At 42.4% G+C, this 16,177-nt stretch overlaps 1 protein-coding gene across 1 annotated transcript in view; it reads left to right on the plus strand.

Annotated features, from left to right (window-relative positions):
• Positions 1-16,177, plus strand: part of SCC3 (sister-chromatid cohesion protein 3) — an 89,422-nt gene that overhangs the window by 41,958 nt on the left and 31,287 nt on the right. The window contains exons 2-19 of the mRNA XM_086489431.1: positions 7,827-7,935; positions 8,011-8,245; positions 8,318-8,430; positions 8,514-8,606; positions 8,709-8,872; positions 8,957-9,193; positions 9,266-9,410; positions 9,503-9,681; positions 9,774-9,913; positions 9,994-10,121; positions 10,250-10,423; positions 10,514-10,675; positions 10,753-10,953; positions 11,043-11,180; positions 12,198-12,398; positions 12,510-12,654; positions 12,791-12,903; positions 12,984-13,127. Of these exons, the coding sequence (XP_086345557.1) occupies positions 7,827-7,935; positions 8,011-8,245; positions 8,318-8,430; positions 8,514-8,606; positions 8,709-8,872; positions 8,957-9,193; positions 9,266-9,410; positions 9,503-9,681; positions 9,774-9,913; positions 9,994-10,121; positions 10,250-10,423; positions 10,514-10,675; positions 10,753-10,953; positions 11,043-11,180; positions 12,198-12,398; positions 12,510-12,654; positions 12,791-12,903; positions 12,984-13,127 (2,821 nt within the window). The remainder of the gene's footprint in view (positions 1-7,826; positions 7,936-8,010; positions 8,246-8,317; positions 8,431-8,513; positions 8,607-8,708; positions 8,873-8,956; positions 9,194-9,265; positions 9,411-9,502; positions 9,682-9,773; positions 9,914-9,993; positions 10,122-10,249; positions 10,424-10,513; positions 10,676-10,752; positions 10,954-11,042; positions 11,181-12,197; positions 12,399-12,509; positions 12,655-12,790; positions 12,904-12,983; positions 13,128-16,177) is intronic.

A 16,177-nucleotide genomic window follows, 5' to 3' on the forward strand; every position in this document is an offset into this window, starting at 1 on the left:
ATAAAGAGATTATCTTTATTACTAAGGGAGAATCTTTACAAGCACAGGAATGGGGCAATAGACCGTCCTCTATTCTTTCTTTTCTGCTTCTGATTGAGAGAGTGCGAAAGCTACTCTCTGAATTCTGAGAGGATTTCCCCTCTGCTATGAAATTTTGGGAAGCTCTAAAAAACGAGTGTATCTTCCACAAAACTCAACGGAAGCTCTCGAAAATGAGAGTCTACCTTTCACTAACTGTGTCCCTCTATGCATAATCATTCCTGCAACAAAAACAAGGGAGAAACACGCAAAATGCACGCACACATGCTTGCTGTAATTTTCTGCACATAACTTGAAAATGTTACCCGAGCACCTTCCAAAGTCAAAATAGAGACCTTTTTCTCGATGGAATCGCACCAAACTTTGTGTACGCGTAGTGTAGGTAGAGAAGAACTAGATTCTATGTGTATTTTGCTGAAATTCACCCTAAAAGAGATGATTAGGGGCTGAAAACAGAGAATTTACAGCCACACCACTCTACGAAGAGAGTGCCTGCTGCAACTTCTCGCAATGAAACTTCACCAAAAGCTGGCTATGGCTGTGATAACCCTTGTTTTAGACAATGGGAGCACGAGGCCACTACATGTCGCAAGGGGTTGCTCTCAAGCTTCCATGGAGGGCTCCAATGCGTAGAGTATACTCACAATAGGGGGGGGTAGAAGCACTGCCAACACTAAGAAAAGGGGGAGGGGGTGCTGTCACAAGACGGGCACCACGTGCCAATAGAAAAGAACAGATCGAAACAGACTTTTAGCACTTCATAAACAACTGAATTGAGAGAGAGAGAGAGATGACACGCAACACGGAGTGGCGGAATTCCACCCCAGAGAGTATTGGCCCCAAACCTTGGCGCCCCTTTCGGTATTTCTTTATATTACTATTGATTCACAAAGTACAACCACCCGGGAGCACCTCCTCTGCAATCTGCATGCTGAAGAGTGCCAGAGAGAGCCCCCCAAGGCTCATATTTAAAGGCCCAAAGCCTAAAAGCATCAAATATGAAAAGCTGACCCCAAAAAATCACTTTCCCAAAATTTCGGGATTTTCCTAAAAATCCGCCGTGAATTCCGGAACATCCATACAGGTGCCACATCATCATATTTTGATGTGCAAAGTCTTTTGAGCGTGTTCTGCTTTATTTTTAATGCCTTTATGTCACTTGGGGCCCCATCGGACGGGGTCTCCATAAGTTGGTAGGACTTCTTCTTTTGTTACTTGTTCTTCTTAAGGTTTCTAGAATTAGGGTTTGCAGGTTTTAGGGTTAGGGTTTCCAGAATTAGGGTTTGCAGGATTTAGGGTTAGGGTTTCTAGAATTAGGATTTCAGCAGTTAGGGTTTCTTGCAGAAATTAGGTTTAGTGTTTCTGCTCTCGGGCAGCCACGTCATCTGTAAGTTGGCTCCATTCTTTAGGCTTTGACACGTCAGCAATTTGTTACATCTTCCCTTCTTGAAAGAGAGTAATCGTGCGCGATTACAGCATATCTGCAAAACAACTCAAGTTAGCTCAAAAATTTCCGAGGGACATTCCGAGGGACAATCAGTTTGCTCTTTTTATTAAGGAGTTAGCTTCTCCTTTCTGCTCTTTTGATCAAGTAGTTAGCTTCTCCTTTTGGCTGTTTTGATCAAGGAGTTAGTTTCTCCTTTCTGCTCTTTTGATCATCAAGGAGTTAGCTTCTCCTTTTGGCTGTTTTGATCAAGGAGTTAGCTTCTCCTTTCTGCTCTTTTGATCAAGGAGTTAGCTTCTCCTTTCGTCCAGATTGGAACTCTTGATATTCCGGCGTAGTAAAATTAGCCATCACACCCAAACCGTACTGATCTTCCACGAGTGTCTTGATGCATTAAAATTACATACCCAGGCAATCTCATCCAATTAGGAATATTCAGTAATTGACACATCACAATGCAACACAAATGCTCACATATGCATGTTAAAGACACAACAAACAGCGCAGCTGAGCACTCCCCCGAGACAAACCGTCTGCGGTGAAGCTACTCAACGATTACCTCGTCACTCCCCCCGCAAATAACCTAAAAAGGTCCGGGCCATGAGCTCAGAGGACAGTACAACCAAACGCTCCCCAGACCGCAGTCTGCGTCGCTTGGAGGTTCAAGCATACAACCAAACGCTCCCCAGGCATCGGCCTGCGTCGTTCGGAGGTTTTCTAGCATACAACGAAACCCCTCCCCAGGCATCGGCCTGCGTCGTTCCAAGGTTTTCAAACATACAACGAAACGCTCCCCAGGCATCGGCCTGCGTCGTTTCGAGGTTTTCAAACATACAACGAAACGCTCCCCAGGCATTGGCCTGCGTCGTTTCGAGGTTCAAACAATACCAAAACAATATTTATCACTTCTCCACCCGGGAGTAAAATCACCAATCATTGAAACCAGTATCAAACCAGAGTCAAACAATTCAAATCGGCACCAAAACAGGTTCAAAATAGATACCATCCATTTCAAACAAATTCCAAACAGGATCACCAAGCAAGATCAAACAGAACTCAAACTTAAAAAGCAATCTCGACATCAGTCGAGCTCGAAAAGTTGACTGACTTTCCATCTTGAAACCTGCACAAAAAATTAGGGTTAGGTTCCTTCCATGAGGTCGTAGCCGAGCATAGCATGGTCCATCAGCTCTTGGACAGACAGTGTTTCTTTGGTGGCGATGGTAGTCCCAAGAGATAGCAATCACACTGAACCTCCAAGGTCATCTGCTCTTGAAGAGACATCTACTGAGAGATGTCGAGAAATTTCAAGTTATAATCTACTAGGGTTTCCATGGCAAGCATTTCAGGATACCCCCCTCTGCCAGAAGTTGCACTCCGAAGGAAGATGTCAGAAACCATTTAACTTTGGGCAAAAATTTTCTTGAAAGCTTGCCAAGTACTTGGAGTATGTTGCTTGGTAGCTATCAACATCTGCATGGTACTGTCTCTAAGAAAAACAGCAGCTCGAAACAAATCTTGGTTCCTTCTCTTGCAAATGATCTTAATGGCTTATGCTCTGTAAGACATGAGCGGTGAAGACGGGAGCGCGCGCGATGCGCGATGAAGTAAGGGTGGGAGTGGCTAATAAGTCCGGATTGGAGGACGAAGATACCTCACATAATAATTCCAATAGCTGGGCGAAGATACCTCGCATATTAATTCTAATAGCTCTTTCTGCTCGTTTGTAGGACCGGTATGCTTTCAGAAAAGCACACGCCTGATGCTCTGATACCACTGTCACAAGACGGGCACCACGTGCCAATAGAAAAGAACAAATTGAAACAGACTTTTAGCACTTCAATAACAACTGAATTGAGAGAGAGAGAGACGACACGCGTCACGGAGTGGTGGAATTCCACTAGAGAGTATTGGCCCCAATCCTTGGCGCCTCTTTCGGTATTTCTTTATATTACTACTGATTCGCAAAGTACAACAGCGCGGGAGCACCTCCTTGCAATCTGCGCGCTGAAGAGTGCCAGAGAGGCCCCCCAAGGCTCATATTTAAAGGCCCAAAGCCTAAAAGCATCAAATATGAAAAGCCGACCCCAAAAAAAAATCACTTTCCCAAAATTTCGGGATTTCCCTAAAAATCTGCTGCGAATTCCGAAACGTTCGTACAGGTGCCACATCATCATATTTTGATGTGCAAAGTCTTTTGAGCGTGTTCTGCTTTATTTTTAATGCCTTTATGTCACTTGGGGCCCCATCGGACGGGGTCCCCATAAGTTGGTAGGACTTCTTGTTTTGTTACTTGTTCTTCTTAGGGTTTGCAGGTTTTAGGGTTAGGGTTTCCAGAATTAGGGTTTGTAGGTTTTAGGGTTAGGTTTTCCAGAATTAGGGTTTCAGCAGTTAGGGTTTCTGGCAAAAATTAGGGTTAGTGTTTCTGCTCTTGGGCAGCCACGTCATCTGTAAGTTGGCTCCATTCTTTAGGCTTTGACACGTCAGCAATTTGTTACAGGTGCTCTTATCGAGCCAGGAGGAAGAGGGGACGCTAGGAAGAGAGAGAGGGTGAGTGGGAGTGAGAGAGCTAGTTTTGCATTGGTAAGTGTGCCAAGTGGCGCACTTACTTAATAACTTTAAAACCATTCAACTTTCACATTTAAAAGTCCCTAGGCTATTAATGAAATGTGCAAATTAACTCACAACTACACACACAGATGCTACTACTGAAATGTTAGTTGCTCCCCAGCACAAAGCCGTATCGACACTGCTCTGGCATTACCTGTTCGCACTTGTCCGGCCATTTGGTCCAACGTAAATCATTTAAAATAATTCAATTGACTTATCCTAAGGCCGTAAAAATAATTCAGGCCTTAGGGTTACTGTTGTTCTAAGGACCCCATCTCATTTCTGTGCTTGCACTAGCGCGCATAATTTTCTGAGCTTGAAATCTGAGGCTACTATCTATCCCTTCATTGAAGACCCGATTTCCCAATCACTAGGGCTTCATGGTATTTTCTGCTAGGGTCTCCCTGAGGTGCTCTGGCCCGCACTTGGGCGCACCTGAGGTCCCAGAACTGCTAGATCTATTCTGATGTGCACACAACTAATTAGATAATTCTTTTCTCGTAAATAAATTAATTATTTACAAAGTATGACATAGTTACATCTTCATCTCTCTGTCTTACAGGGCATAAGCCATAAAGATTACTTGCAAGCAGCGTAACCGCGAAACGTTTCACGCCAAAACGTGGTGTTTCACCCCGAAACGTTTCACCCTAGGCTAAGGCCTCATTGAAACGTCTGACCGAAACGCCAATTTTGTGTATATATAGAGTTATGTATCGACAAAATAGGTGTTCACAGTGCAGTGAGTAGAGACACATGCTATGGTAACCTTGAAATAGCATATACATAATAAATAAATAACTATTTAATGGCCAAATTCTCTATAGGAATTTTTTTATTTCAAGCGTTTCACTCTAGGCGTTTCACCTCGCAAGTGAAACGTTTCGGCCGTTTCACCCCGTTTCGCGTTTCAGGCCTGTTGAAACGCGTTTCGCGGTTACGCTGCTTGCAAGAGAAGGATCCAAGATTTGTTTCGAGCTGTCGTTTTTCTCGAAGGCAAATCCATGCAGTGGTGGATATTTATAGCTACCAAGCCGTACACTCCAAGGACTTGGCAAGCTTTCAAGAAAAATTTTGCCGGAAGTTACATGCCTTCGGACATCTTCCTTCAAAGTGCACAGTGGGGTATCCTGAAATGCTTGCCATGGAAACCCTAGCAGATTATAACTTGAAATTTCTCGACATCTCTCAGTAGGTGTCTCTTCTCGAGTTGATAACCTTGGAGGTCTGGTGATTGTTATATCTTGGGACTACCATCGTCGCCAGAGGAACACTGTGTGTCCAAGAGCTTATGGACCATGGTGCAGTCGGCTACAACCTTATGAAAGGAATCTAACCCTAATTTTTCGTGCAGGTTTCGGGATGGAAAGTCAGTCGACTTTTCGAGCTCGATTGGTGTCGAGATTGCTTTTTAAGTTTGAATTTTGTCTGAGAATTTGTTTGAGAACTTGTTTGGTGATCTTGTTTGGAATCTGTTTGAAATGGATGGTATTTGTTTTGAACCTGTTTTGGTGCCGATTTGAATTGTTTGACTTTGGTTTGAATACTGGTTTCAATGCTTGGTGATTTACTCCCGGGTGGAGTAGCGAGAAATGATGTTTGAGAATGCTTGCACATACTCATGCCCCGGACCCTTGTGGTTATTTGCGAGGGGAGTATTGAATGCTTGAAAAATATTGTTGTTGTTACTCCCGGCCTGGATCTGGATGGTTATACGGAAGGAGTATTAAGAAGTCTGAGCAGTGGTTACTCTCAGCACCTCCAAACGACGCAGGTTGCGGTCTAGGAGGCGTTTGGTTGTAAGAGGCCTCTATATCTCCCGGCTCGGGCCTTTTTAGGTTATGCGGGAGAAGTGATGAGGGGGTCGTTGAATATCTCCCGGCCCGGACCTTGTTAGGTTATGCGGGAGGAGTGTTCATCGGCGACTTAATGTGTCTGTCTTGTAACATGCATATGTGAGCATTTGTGTTGCATTGTGACGTGCCAACCACTGAATATTCCTTATTGGATGAGATACTTCTGGAAGTCAACGACCTAGGATATCAAGAGTTCCAATCTGGAATGAGACTCCTTATTGGATGAGATTCTTTTGGGAAGCCAATTAACTTGAGTTGTTTTGCAAATATGTTGTAATCGGGAACGATTACTTTCTTTCAAGAAGGGGGGATATCACAAACTGCTGACTTGTCAAGTCACTGAAGAACAGAGCCAACCTTCAGATCCTGGCCGAGGGGCCTAAACCCTAAGAAGTAGGAGCAGTAGAAGAAGAAGCGGAAGAAGTTCCCACCAACTTATGGGACCCCATTCGATGGGGCCCAAGTGACATAAAGGCATTAAAATAAAACTGGACCAGCACGCGCGCGCGCGCACACACACACACAAACAAAAGCTAACTTACGTAGAAGATGATGGCGTGGTAGACTGTACGGATTTCCGGATTTCACACTGACTGTTGATGGCAGATTGTAAGGATTTCCGTGTTTGCGTTGATAGGTGCTTACGTGACATTGTACGGATTTCCGTAATTTGCGTTGGCAGCTTTTAGACAAGATGCTTTTGGATCAGTTGCTTTTGAGTTTGAAAGATTTTCATGTAACTGCTTTTTATGGCCAAGGGCTCATTCTCTGGCATGCTTCTTGGAGAAAGTGCAGAGGATGGAGTACGAGCATTGTACAAAGTTCAAGTGATATAAAGAAATACCAAAAGGGCCGCCAAAGTTTGGGGCCAATACTCTCTGGGGTGGAATTTTGCCACTCCGTGTAGCGTGTGCTCTCTCTCTGTCAGTTCAGTTGTGATTGAAGTGCTTAAAGTTGTTCAGTCTGTTCTTTTCCATTGGCACGTGGTGCTCGTCTTGTGACATGATGACTCCTTTTGGACGAGGGAGGTTGTTTATGATACCATACAGGAGCAGCCAATGGTTGAGGGTAGTTACTTATAAATATTAGACAGTTTGTAGATTTGTTTGAGAGTCAGTTTAGTGAGGCCTTGGGGAAGTTAGTTTGGTCAGAGAGAGGCGCATCTTGGTATCTCCCCTTGTTTTTTGAGGTGGACGAGGAGTGGGTCCTTTCTGTCTCTCTTACAACATGCTTGTGCTGTAGATCTGCATCCTATCTTGGGGTACATCATCAAACATGCACCAGAGAGCTACATTTTTTGATGTGATGGGATTCAAGGGCTGAATGCTTGCTGCAAAAACACAGATTTGAGGCAAAAAACACAGCAGATGTGTGAATGAATGCAATGCTCAACTTGCAGCTTATGCTGGCAAGGATGGGGCAGTAGAGAGGGTGTCTTCAATCCCCTGCGTAGGGGCCGATGGAGAGGGCGGCAGGCTGTCAAAACGTCAGAGATAGTTGCAAGAGAGTGGGCGATCTGGTCTATGGAACACTGTAATTGTTGGGATGTGACGAGCAAGGCTTATCTGAGGACCAACTTGGTTCTGAAGGTGCAATATGCAGAGCCAGTGGATATTAACGTGAAGCATGAAAGATTTTTAGATTTTCAGCAGGGTACCTGTATGTGAAGCCTTGAGTGCTTGTCAGTTTACTGTTGCTTTTTGCATATTTTTAAAAAAGGGAGGGGATAGAAATTGTATTTGATGTGGCTCTTTTGCCTTCTGAACGGGCTTTAGGAATTCGCACAGCGAAGGTGTGCTGATGTTAAAAAATTTGTGCTTCATTTATGATACTCTACTTTGGATCTTAGCTCATGTTATTATGGTTCTTTTGCTTAGCTTGTTGGAGAGCAATGATGATGAGAAGGAGATGGAGGTTACTGTAAAAGAGAGGGGTGGGGGATCTGCACGAAAAAGAGCTCAGCCAAGAGGAGTATCCCAGACCCCAGTAAGATTGTCAATGGATTTCTTCTGCTCTCATGTTCCTTTAATCTTTCTGCTAACCTGCTTTCAAATTCTCCAGAAAAGATCTCGAACTGGTGTTTCACCTCTAGTGGACCATCAAGATGCAACAGAGCATGACAAAGGCTCTTTAATTTCTTTATCTGTTCCTTCAAGTTCAAGAACTCCAAATCAGGGTGCCACAGTGAGCCCTGAAAGTACAGCAAAAGCTAGAAATAAAGGGAGCAGTCTTAAACGGAAAAGACAAGCTTCTTCCTATGAAGGGCCTAGCACAGGAACTGAGCATAGTATAGCAGGTTGGCTTTATGACTTTAGCTTTTTGGTTTGATGTGAGTTTAAAATATGCTGAGTCTTTTACTCCATGCAAGAAATTATCAAACACCATGCAAAGCTTGTCCGCCGTGCTGCTAAAGCTTGGGTGGAGAATTATGAAAGAAACCAAAATAAAGCGTTGATTGAGCTTTTGAACAGTCTGTTTGAGGTTAGATCTTGTATTTAGTGTTGATTGGCCTCATTTAGGTTTACTTGTGCTACTTATCTGAGTTTAATTAAGCTGTGTCACAGGTTTGTGGAGTCGATTTTACTATGGATGATGCACCCCTTGACGAGACTGATGTGGACGATGTTGTGGTTAAAGTAGTTTCTCGAGCTGAAGAAGTATCCTTGGAAATAAAACCATTGCACAAATTGTGGTTATATGTCTGTTTACTAAAGCTCAAACCTGTTAAAAAGCAAATTGGAATCCTAACACATCAATAGGGTTTTTTGGAAGATTATCTTGGCTCAAAACAGAAAGATCTTCGTGGTTTCAAGGAGAATCTCATGTCATTTTGGGACAATCTAATTCTTGAATGCCAGAATGGTCCTCTTTTTGATGGTGTCTTATTGGACAAGTGCATGGATTATGTTATTGCGCTGTCATGGTTTGTTGATTTATCATGCGTGTTTGTAAAGTTTTTGTTTCAAGTTTCATTATTCAAAGATAATCGGTTGACATTATGCTGCAGTACACCTCCACGAGTGTTCAGACAAGTCACCACTGCAGTGGGCTTGCAAATGGTGACATCCCTTGTTACCGTGGCAAAGACATTAGGTGAGTCCAGAGAAACTGCACAAAGGCAGTTGAATGCCGAAAAGAAGAAGAGGAAAGATGGTCCTAGATTAGAGTCATTGAATAAGGTTCTATCTGAGACACATGAAAAGATCACAATGGCAGAAGAGATGATGCGTAAGATCTTTACCGGGTAAGATTAGCTTATGTTTTCTTGTAAGGGCTTTCAACCAGTAAATTGTCTCTGCTCACTCTTGCGACACAGGCTCTTTATGCACCGTTACCGAGATGTCGATGCTGAAATTCGCATGTCCTGCATCCGGGCTCTTGGTTCTTGGATTGTTTCGTATCCATCACTTTTCCTTCAGGACCTTTATCTGAAGTATATTGGTTGGACTCTTAATGACAAGGTGTGGAGTAAGCTGTGCTGTAGATTTTCTCTCTCAGTTGGAGTTTCTCCCAATGCTCAAGTAATTAATGCCAATGTTTGTTGGTGATGCAGAATCCAGCTGTTCGTAAAACTTCCATTACAGCTCTTCAGAATCTTTACGAAGTAGAAGACAACGTGCCTTCTTTGGGTCTTTTCACGGAACGATTTTGCAGCCGTATGATTGAGCTTGCTGATGATATTGACATTCCTGTAGCTGTCAGTGCCATCATTTTATTGAAGCATCTTCTGAGGTATTAGTCAATATAGGTTCTGTCTAAAATTTGTCTTTCCTCTGGGCCTTCATCGCGTGAAATTACTGAACTTGATTTGTTACTTATTTTAGACATCAATTGCTTGGGGATGAAGATCTTGGTCCGCTGTATGATCTTCTTATAGATGAGTCTCCTCTTATCCGCCATGCTGTTGGTGATCTTGTTTATGACCACCTTATAGCTCAAAAATTCAGCAGTTCACATTCAAGGGGTAATATCTGGTCTTACATAGAGTAACTGCTCAGTATCGATGTTACTCGTTTGATCATTCACAGTGCCATATTATGACAGGGTCTGAAACTGATGGATCGGAAGTGCAGCTGAGCAGGCTCTTACAGATTCTTAGAGAATTTTCTTCAGACCCAATTCTCAGTGACTATGTCATTGATGCAGTTTGGCAGGGAATGGATGCGATAAAGGCAATTATCAGCTCCCTTTTTTACTTTTACAGAGGTTTAGAAGCAGCTTTCAGTTACCTGTTTTAGTGGTGCTATTGATTGCACCAGCTGTATAAACAACCAGCTTTGACTGTTTGATTTGCTATCAGGACTGGAAGAGCATGATATCCATGCTTCTTGATGATAATCCAAAACTGGAGTTGACTGATCAAGATGCCACACACCTTGTTAGAGTTTTGAGTGCCTCAGCCAAGAAAGCTGTGGGGGGTAAAATTGTTCCTTCAATGGAGTCTCGAAAAGTGACTCTTAGCAAGGCGCAGAAGGTATGCTACTCTATATCTAAAGGACACCTGTGTTTGGTCGATGTTAGTTGATACACAAATGATGTCCCTTTGTTGGTGCTGTGGGTGCAGGAATTTTTAGAAAACAGTAGAAATGAGATAACAGCTGCATTAATTAAAACCTTGCCAAAAATCCTTCGGAAGTTTCTTGCAGATAAGGCTAAGATACCTCATATAGTAGACCTTGTCATGCACATGAATTTAGAGCAATTCAACTTGAAGCGTCAGGAACAGGTGACAGCCGAAAACCATGGCTGATTGTTTCTTTCTTAAAAAAATATTGTTTCACTTACTGTGACCCCTGTTTTCAGACGTTCTCTCAAGTTATGCAGCTTCTAAAAGAAGCTTTTTTTAAGCACGGTGAAGAAAATGTTTTGAAAGCATGTGTAAAAGCTTTAGCTTTCTGTGGGGGCGAAAGTGGAGCCGACCTTCAAGATTCTGCTCAACAAACAATGAAACTTATGGAAGATGAGCTTGTGCTGAAGCTTCGAAGCGCTCTCAAAGAAGCGGGGGTAATGGCTAAGTTGGCTATTTGCATGGCAAGCACTGGCTACTTTTTCTTATCTCCAACCAAAGTGATACCTGGCTATATTCCATTTAGGTTGTGGATGATGATTATTCATTGACGGTTAATTTGAGAAGGCTCCATCAACTGCAGCTAAACAGGCCCCTGGCGAATGATAGCTTGTTTGTAGACCTCGCTGGTTTACTCGAGAATTTTAACAACCTTGAAGATGAGGTGTGGTGCTGGAACTCTTTGTGATTTTCTTTTCTTCTGTTTTTTCACTAGAAGTTCATTATCATGGCCCTTCTGTAAGACTGCCCAATTATTTCTTGTCTGCATTGTTAATGCACCTCTTACTATTATCATGGGTCCAGGAACATATTTTGTCTTGTCTGATTATATAGGCAAGAAGATTGCATCTTATTTAGCATATGTTTATCATTGGTTACATCTTATTTGGTAATTGTATCTCTAACATCTTAGTACAGCACCAAGTAGATTTACGTGTCTGATTTACATCATGCATGCTTTTTGTCACACTTTACTATGGCTATTCATCTTTGACGTCTTATGTGCGACACCTAATTGAGTGGTACCTGTTGCAGGTTATTCAACCTACATACAACAATTTCTTGTCTGCCTTTTTTTTTTTTTTCCGAAAGAGAAAATCTTTCTATTAAAATCACCTCAAGGGCACAGACCCCAAGGTAGAATTACATCAGAATAATACAGAGAGAACACCATAAATGGTATCACTAAAAGATAAAATCCTAGGGCAATCTAAGATATAAGATTGCCTCAAATCAAGGCTAGATATGGGGGTTAAGTCTTGAAGACCTCCTAGGCGTCTTCAAAGACTCAGCAGACTTCTTAGCACTTTCTACCAAAGAAGGAAAATGCCGCTCATAAGCTGAATTTATGCCTGCTGATATCCAAATCACTGCCCTCTTGTCTGCCTTATTAACTATCTGGACACAATGTATGTACATCTTACTAATAGCATGAATCCAGAAACCTATTTTGTCTTGTCTGATTACATAGATAAGAAGATTGCATCTTACTAGCAGCTTGTGTAAATCTGTAGACATTTACATTTATTTGGTAGTTTTATCTGTTTACATCTCAGTTACAACACCTAGTAGATTTCGTGTCTTACTTACAACATGCACCTATCATTTGCCACATTTTGTTATGGTAGTTCCATCTTTCACATCTTACATGCGACACCTAATCGAGTGGGACCTGTTGCAGGTTGTACAACTTACACTTCTGAATATGTTTCTTCACGTCGTCTGGTGTTTAAAGTCCATAGATTTTGACAACCCGGATGAAGCTGGAATGTCCTCTTTGATATCAAAGCGTGATACTTTACTTAAGCAGCTAGAGTCCTTCGCAGGGAGTACCCTTGACAGCTACAAACAGGGGAATGCAAGAAGTCTTTTGTGCTGTACGGTAAGTGGATGAGGTATTGTGCATCTGATGTATGTCAATTCTCTGTGCGGATACATGTTGTTTGTACATCTCATGGTACCAATTGATAATTTAGTTTCTATTATGTTTCAGATATGTGTGATTCTGTCAGACCTCTGGAGTTTTTTCAGCAAAGCTAAGCTATCGGCAACGAAGCTGCAGTCTCTGGGGGTCTCTCCATCAAACGAAATGTTGAAAAGTTTCTGGAAGCTGTGCGAATTCAGACTTTTTGCTGGTGGTGAGTGTTTGGACATAGAGAAAGAAGGAGAAAAGCTCAATGTTCTCAGTTTCAACTCGATTGGAGGAGTGAGCTTTACATGAAAAAAAGATAGCTTAAGTTTTTAAAGGGGGATGTTGATCAAAATTTTCTACAGATGATGATGACGAGGAGGAGGATGTTACAGATGAGCATTTGGACTATCTGAATCAGAAAGACGTGATTGTGTCTGCTGCTGCTAAATTAGTAGCTCATGACATAGTTCCCAAAGTAGGGCTTTATGTTTTGAGTATTAGGTGGTTTAGTGTGGTCAAAGTTGTAAATGTTGAGGATCTTGATTTAACTTTCAGGATTATTTGGGACCAGAAATTGTTTCACATTTTGTCATGCATGGAAAAACGGTCGCAGAAACTATAAAGCATATGCTTCAGATAGTTAAAAAGAACGTGAATAATTCTGAGCTTTCAAGTTTGTTCCTGGAGGCTATAAAGAGGGTATGTCAATACAACTTGATTTTGCATGTGTAGCTCCAATTCCTGTTTCCATTTGTATATTTTTGTATTATGTCCTAATTATATATCATGTATAGGTTCCACATGTGTCCAGCTCTAACTGATGAGTTTCATACATCAGACAGACATGTTCATCTAATACCTTATGTCTCATACCTTTTGGCTTCTAGTAGATGTTAATTCTCTCTCTTTAAAGCAAACAAAATAAGTAACCACAGCTTTACCATGCAATGATCCCCTCTTACACCATTGAGAGAGATTATGCAGTGGTCAGCATATTGATCAGTTACTTCATTGATAACTATGCCTCATTCATGGTTACACCTGCACTTGTTTTCTGTCAGATGTAACTATGTGATTTTGGCATTGCTGCACTGGTTACATTTCATGGATATTGGTGCCCGTGTGACCAGTTCCTTATTTCGATGACTGTCTAGGCGATTTTTAGGTAGGCACTAGGCAGGCTTTCATTGGCCTTTTAGAAGCACACTAATTGACTGTGTGATGGACCTATGGAGATCTAGGCGTCCACGATAACAGTGGAGGGCATCCCAGCATAGATGAAGATTACAGAGGAGGATTCAGATTATTTTGGCACACCACGCCCGATGCCGAGTCAGGTTTTTGACCATGGAGGACATCAAGGAGATCCGACACCGACCGATGCTGGATTTACTTTTGAGCTGGAGGATTATCCCCTTCTTAGTAGCTTAAGTTTCTTGCACCCCTCATTATTTTGTACCTTTGTATTGACTAGAGAGTCTCTAGTCTTTCCCCCACATTCACTTTCACTACAACATTTTGTTTAGGATGTTAAGTCTTTCTTTCAGCACACAGACTTTGTATTAGATTCACCAGTTAGTAACTTGTTGGTCTCATAGGTCATTTTGGCCTTTTGTAGATGTTAATATATCATTTCGTTTCTCTCGCTTGTTCAACTTCCTCCTTAAGGTCTCTTGGGATAGTTTCCTACTACGTTTAAATACTCTCTCTCTCTCTCTCTCTCTCTCTCTCTCTCTCTCTCTCTCTCTCTCTCTCTCTGACTCTTTGGTGACCGGCTCTGATGTATGCTGTTGCAGTATGGGCTCTAGGCCTATCAGTAGACACGTGGACCTAGATAGAGGGACCCAAGAATTGTATGCTATCTCTGATGATCTGCAGCAAGCCTACAATACCACATGATATTGTCTGAGCAGAGATGGTGAGCCCACCTATGCTAGTGGAGGCTTTGTTCCTATGGGCTCTATGCCTATCAGAAGACACGTGGACCCAAATAGAGAGACCCCAGAATTGTATGCTATTTCTGATGATCTGCAGCAAGCGTACAATACCACATGATATTGTTCGAGCAGAGATGGTGAGCCCACCTATGCTTGTAGAGGCTTTGTTCCAGACTATAAGCTTCATTCACGGGATGGGAGAGCTACCTGCAGACAGGCTCACACGCAGGGCTTTTGAGGCCTCCCAAAGATCGGGGAGATAGGCACATGGTACTCACAGGTGGACTCAATGGTTTGAGCGACATGATATAGACATGGAGAGGCTACTCCCCTTTCAGTATAATCCAGATTCCCCACTCATTCGGCTCACACTTCGTGAGCGGAGCAAAACATATGTTCAAACTCGGTTCACATAAGAGCAAACCCGCTTTGGATCTCAGGGATGTTCTCCCATATATGGTAAAGGTCTTTCTTGCCGTCTTGGAACGGTTGGTCGATCATTCACCGATGAACATAATAGTTTCATGCTTAGTCTAGCGGTATGCTAGTCGTATCCAATGTGCTTATGGAGAAGCGTATATTGTAACCATAACTTGCTACTTTAGTGGTCAATCTATGTAGCGTACACGATGATCAATGACCATGAGAAAACCCCTTCTCAGTAGAGAAACTCAGAGTGACCGAACACATCTCACATAGATCATGGCGTGCAAAAGAGCGCTCAAAAGAGGTATCTCAAATGCCATTCCACTTCTTGAAAAGGAAGTTGGTTCATTTCATTTTGGTTAGCAGAAAAAAATTATTTGACTGGTAGTCGACTCACCTTGACAACAAGGTCTGCATCTTCATGTGTTATCCATGTACCTGAAGGTGTACATAATACTCATGCTGTGTTAGAGCTTTTGTAAACTCTGGAGATTTCCTTTCCTTCGTAAGATTCTCAGAGCAAACACGTCCACCACCACAAGGCGTAGCCGGCTCTTTCTCCTTTCCTCATAAAGAGAGTGTTCCTTCACTCGTGCAATAAGCATTACCATATCTTCCCTTAACGGTTAGGGGGCGTGAGCTCATAAGGTACTTAAGCTTATTGAAAGTTCTTTCTTTGCTTGAAATCCCAAAAGGGTTCCATCGTATTACCCTACCCACAATAGCAAGTAATCTATGGGGGAACTACCGGATAGTATATCAATCAGTGACCTTCCGGATGGTTTAGCAAACCAATTCATCTCATATAACAATGTTCCAACTTGGTCCTTCTCTCGTAAACACTCGAGAGTGATTGTCCTGGTTGGACATATGTATACCTTGTGCAAAAAAGAAAAACGCACTTTATGATTTCCTCAAAGATGTAACTTTGATCAAAGACTTGCCCTTTCACTTAATGTTGAGATTCTTCTGTTCAAAATTCTCAGGAGTTGGTGTGAATTTTTTTACTCCAAAACTTTCTCCGGATAGCAACGTATCCTTCGAGGAGAGGTAACAAAAATTCGTTGGTTTTGTGTTCAATGGTCCCCGTCCCACTACGGGGATTTGATTCTTTGTACGTTTTTAGTATACAGTTTCAGCTTGCATGATTGACTCCACCATCCATTGCAAAGTATCTTGCGGATATATTTGTTCATGCAATCCGTAACTCGCTCGTGCTTCTATTGGGAAAACCGATCCAATCTTCTTAGATGCCTTCCTCAAAGCATAGTGGGAAAAAAAAATTGTCAGAAAATTCAGCCTTGAATTGAATCCAAATCTCGTTTTGAATTCCTTGGAGAGCTTTGGTATACCACCAAGCACTTGCAATCCCCTTGTGATGCTTGG

Source organism: Adiantum capillus-veneris, chromosome 18, assembly GCF_014529385.1.
Source record: "Adiantum capillus-veneris isolate H3 chromosome 18, ASM1452938v2, whole genome shotgun sequence".
In the NCBI taxonomy this organism is placed as follows: Eukaryota; Viridiplantae; Streptophyta; class Polypodiopsida; order Polypodiales; family Pteridaceae; genus Adiantum; species Adiantum capillus-veneris.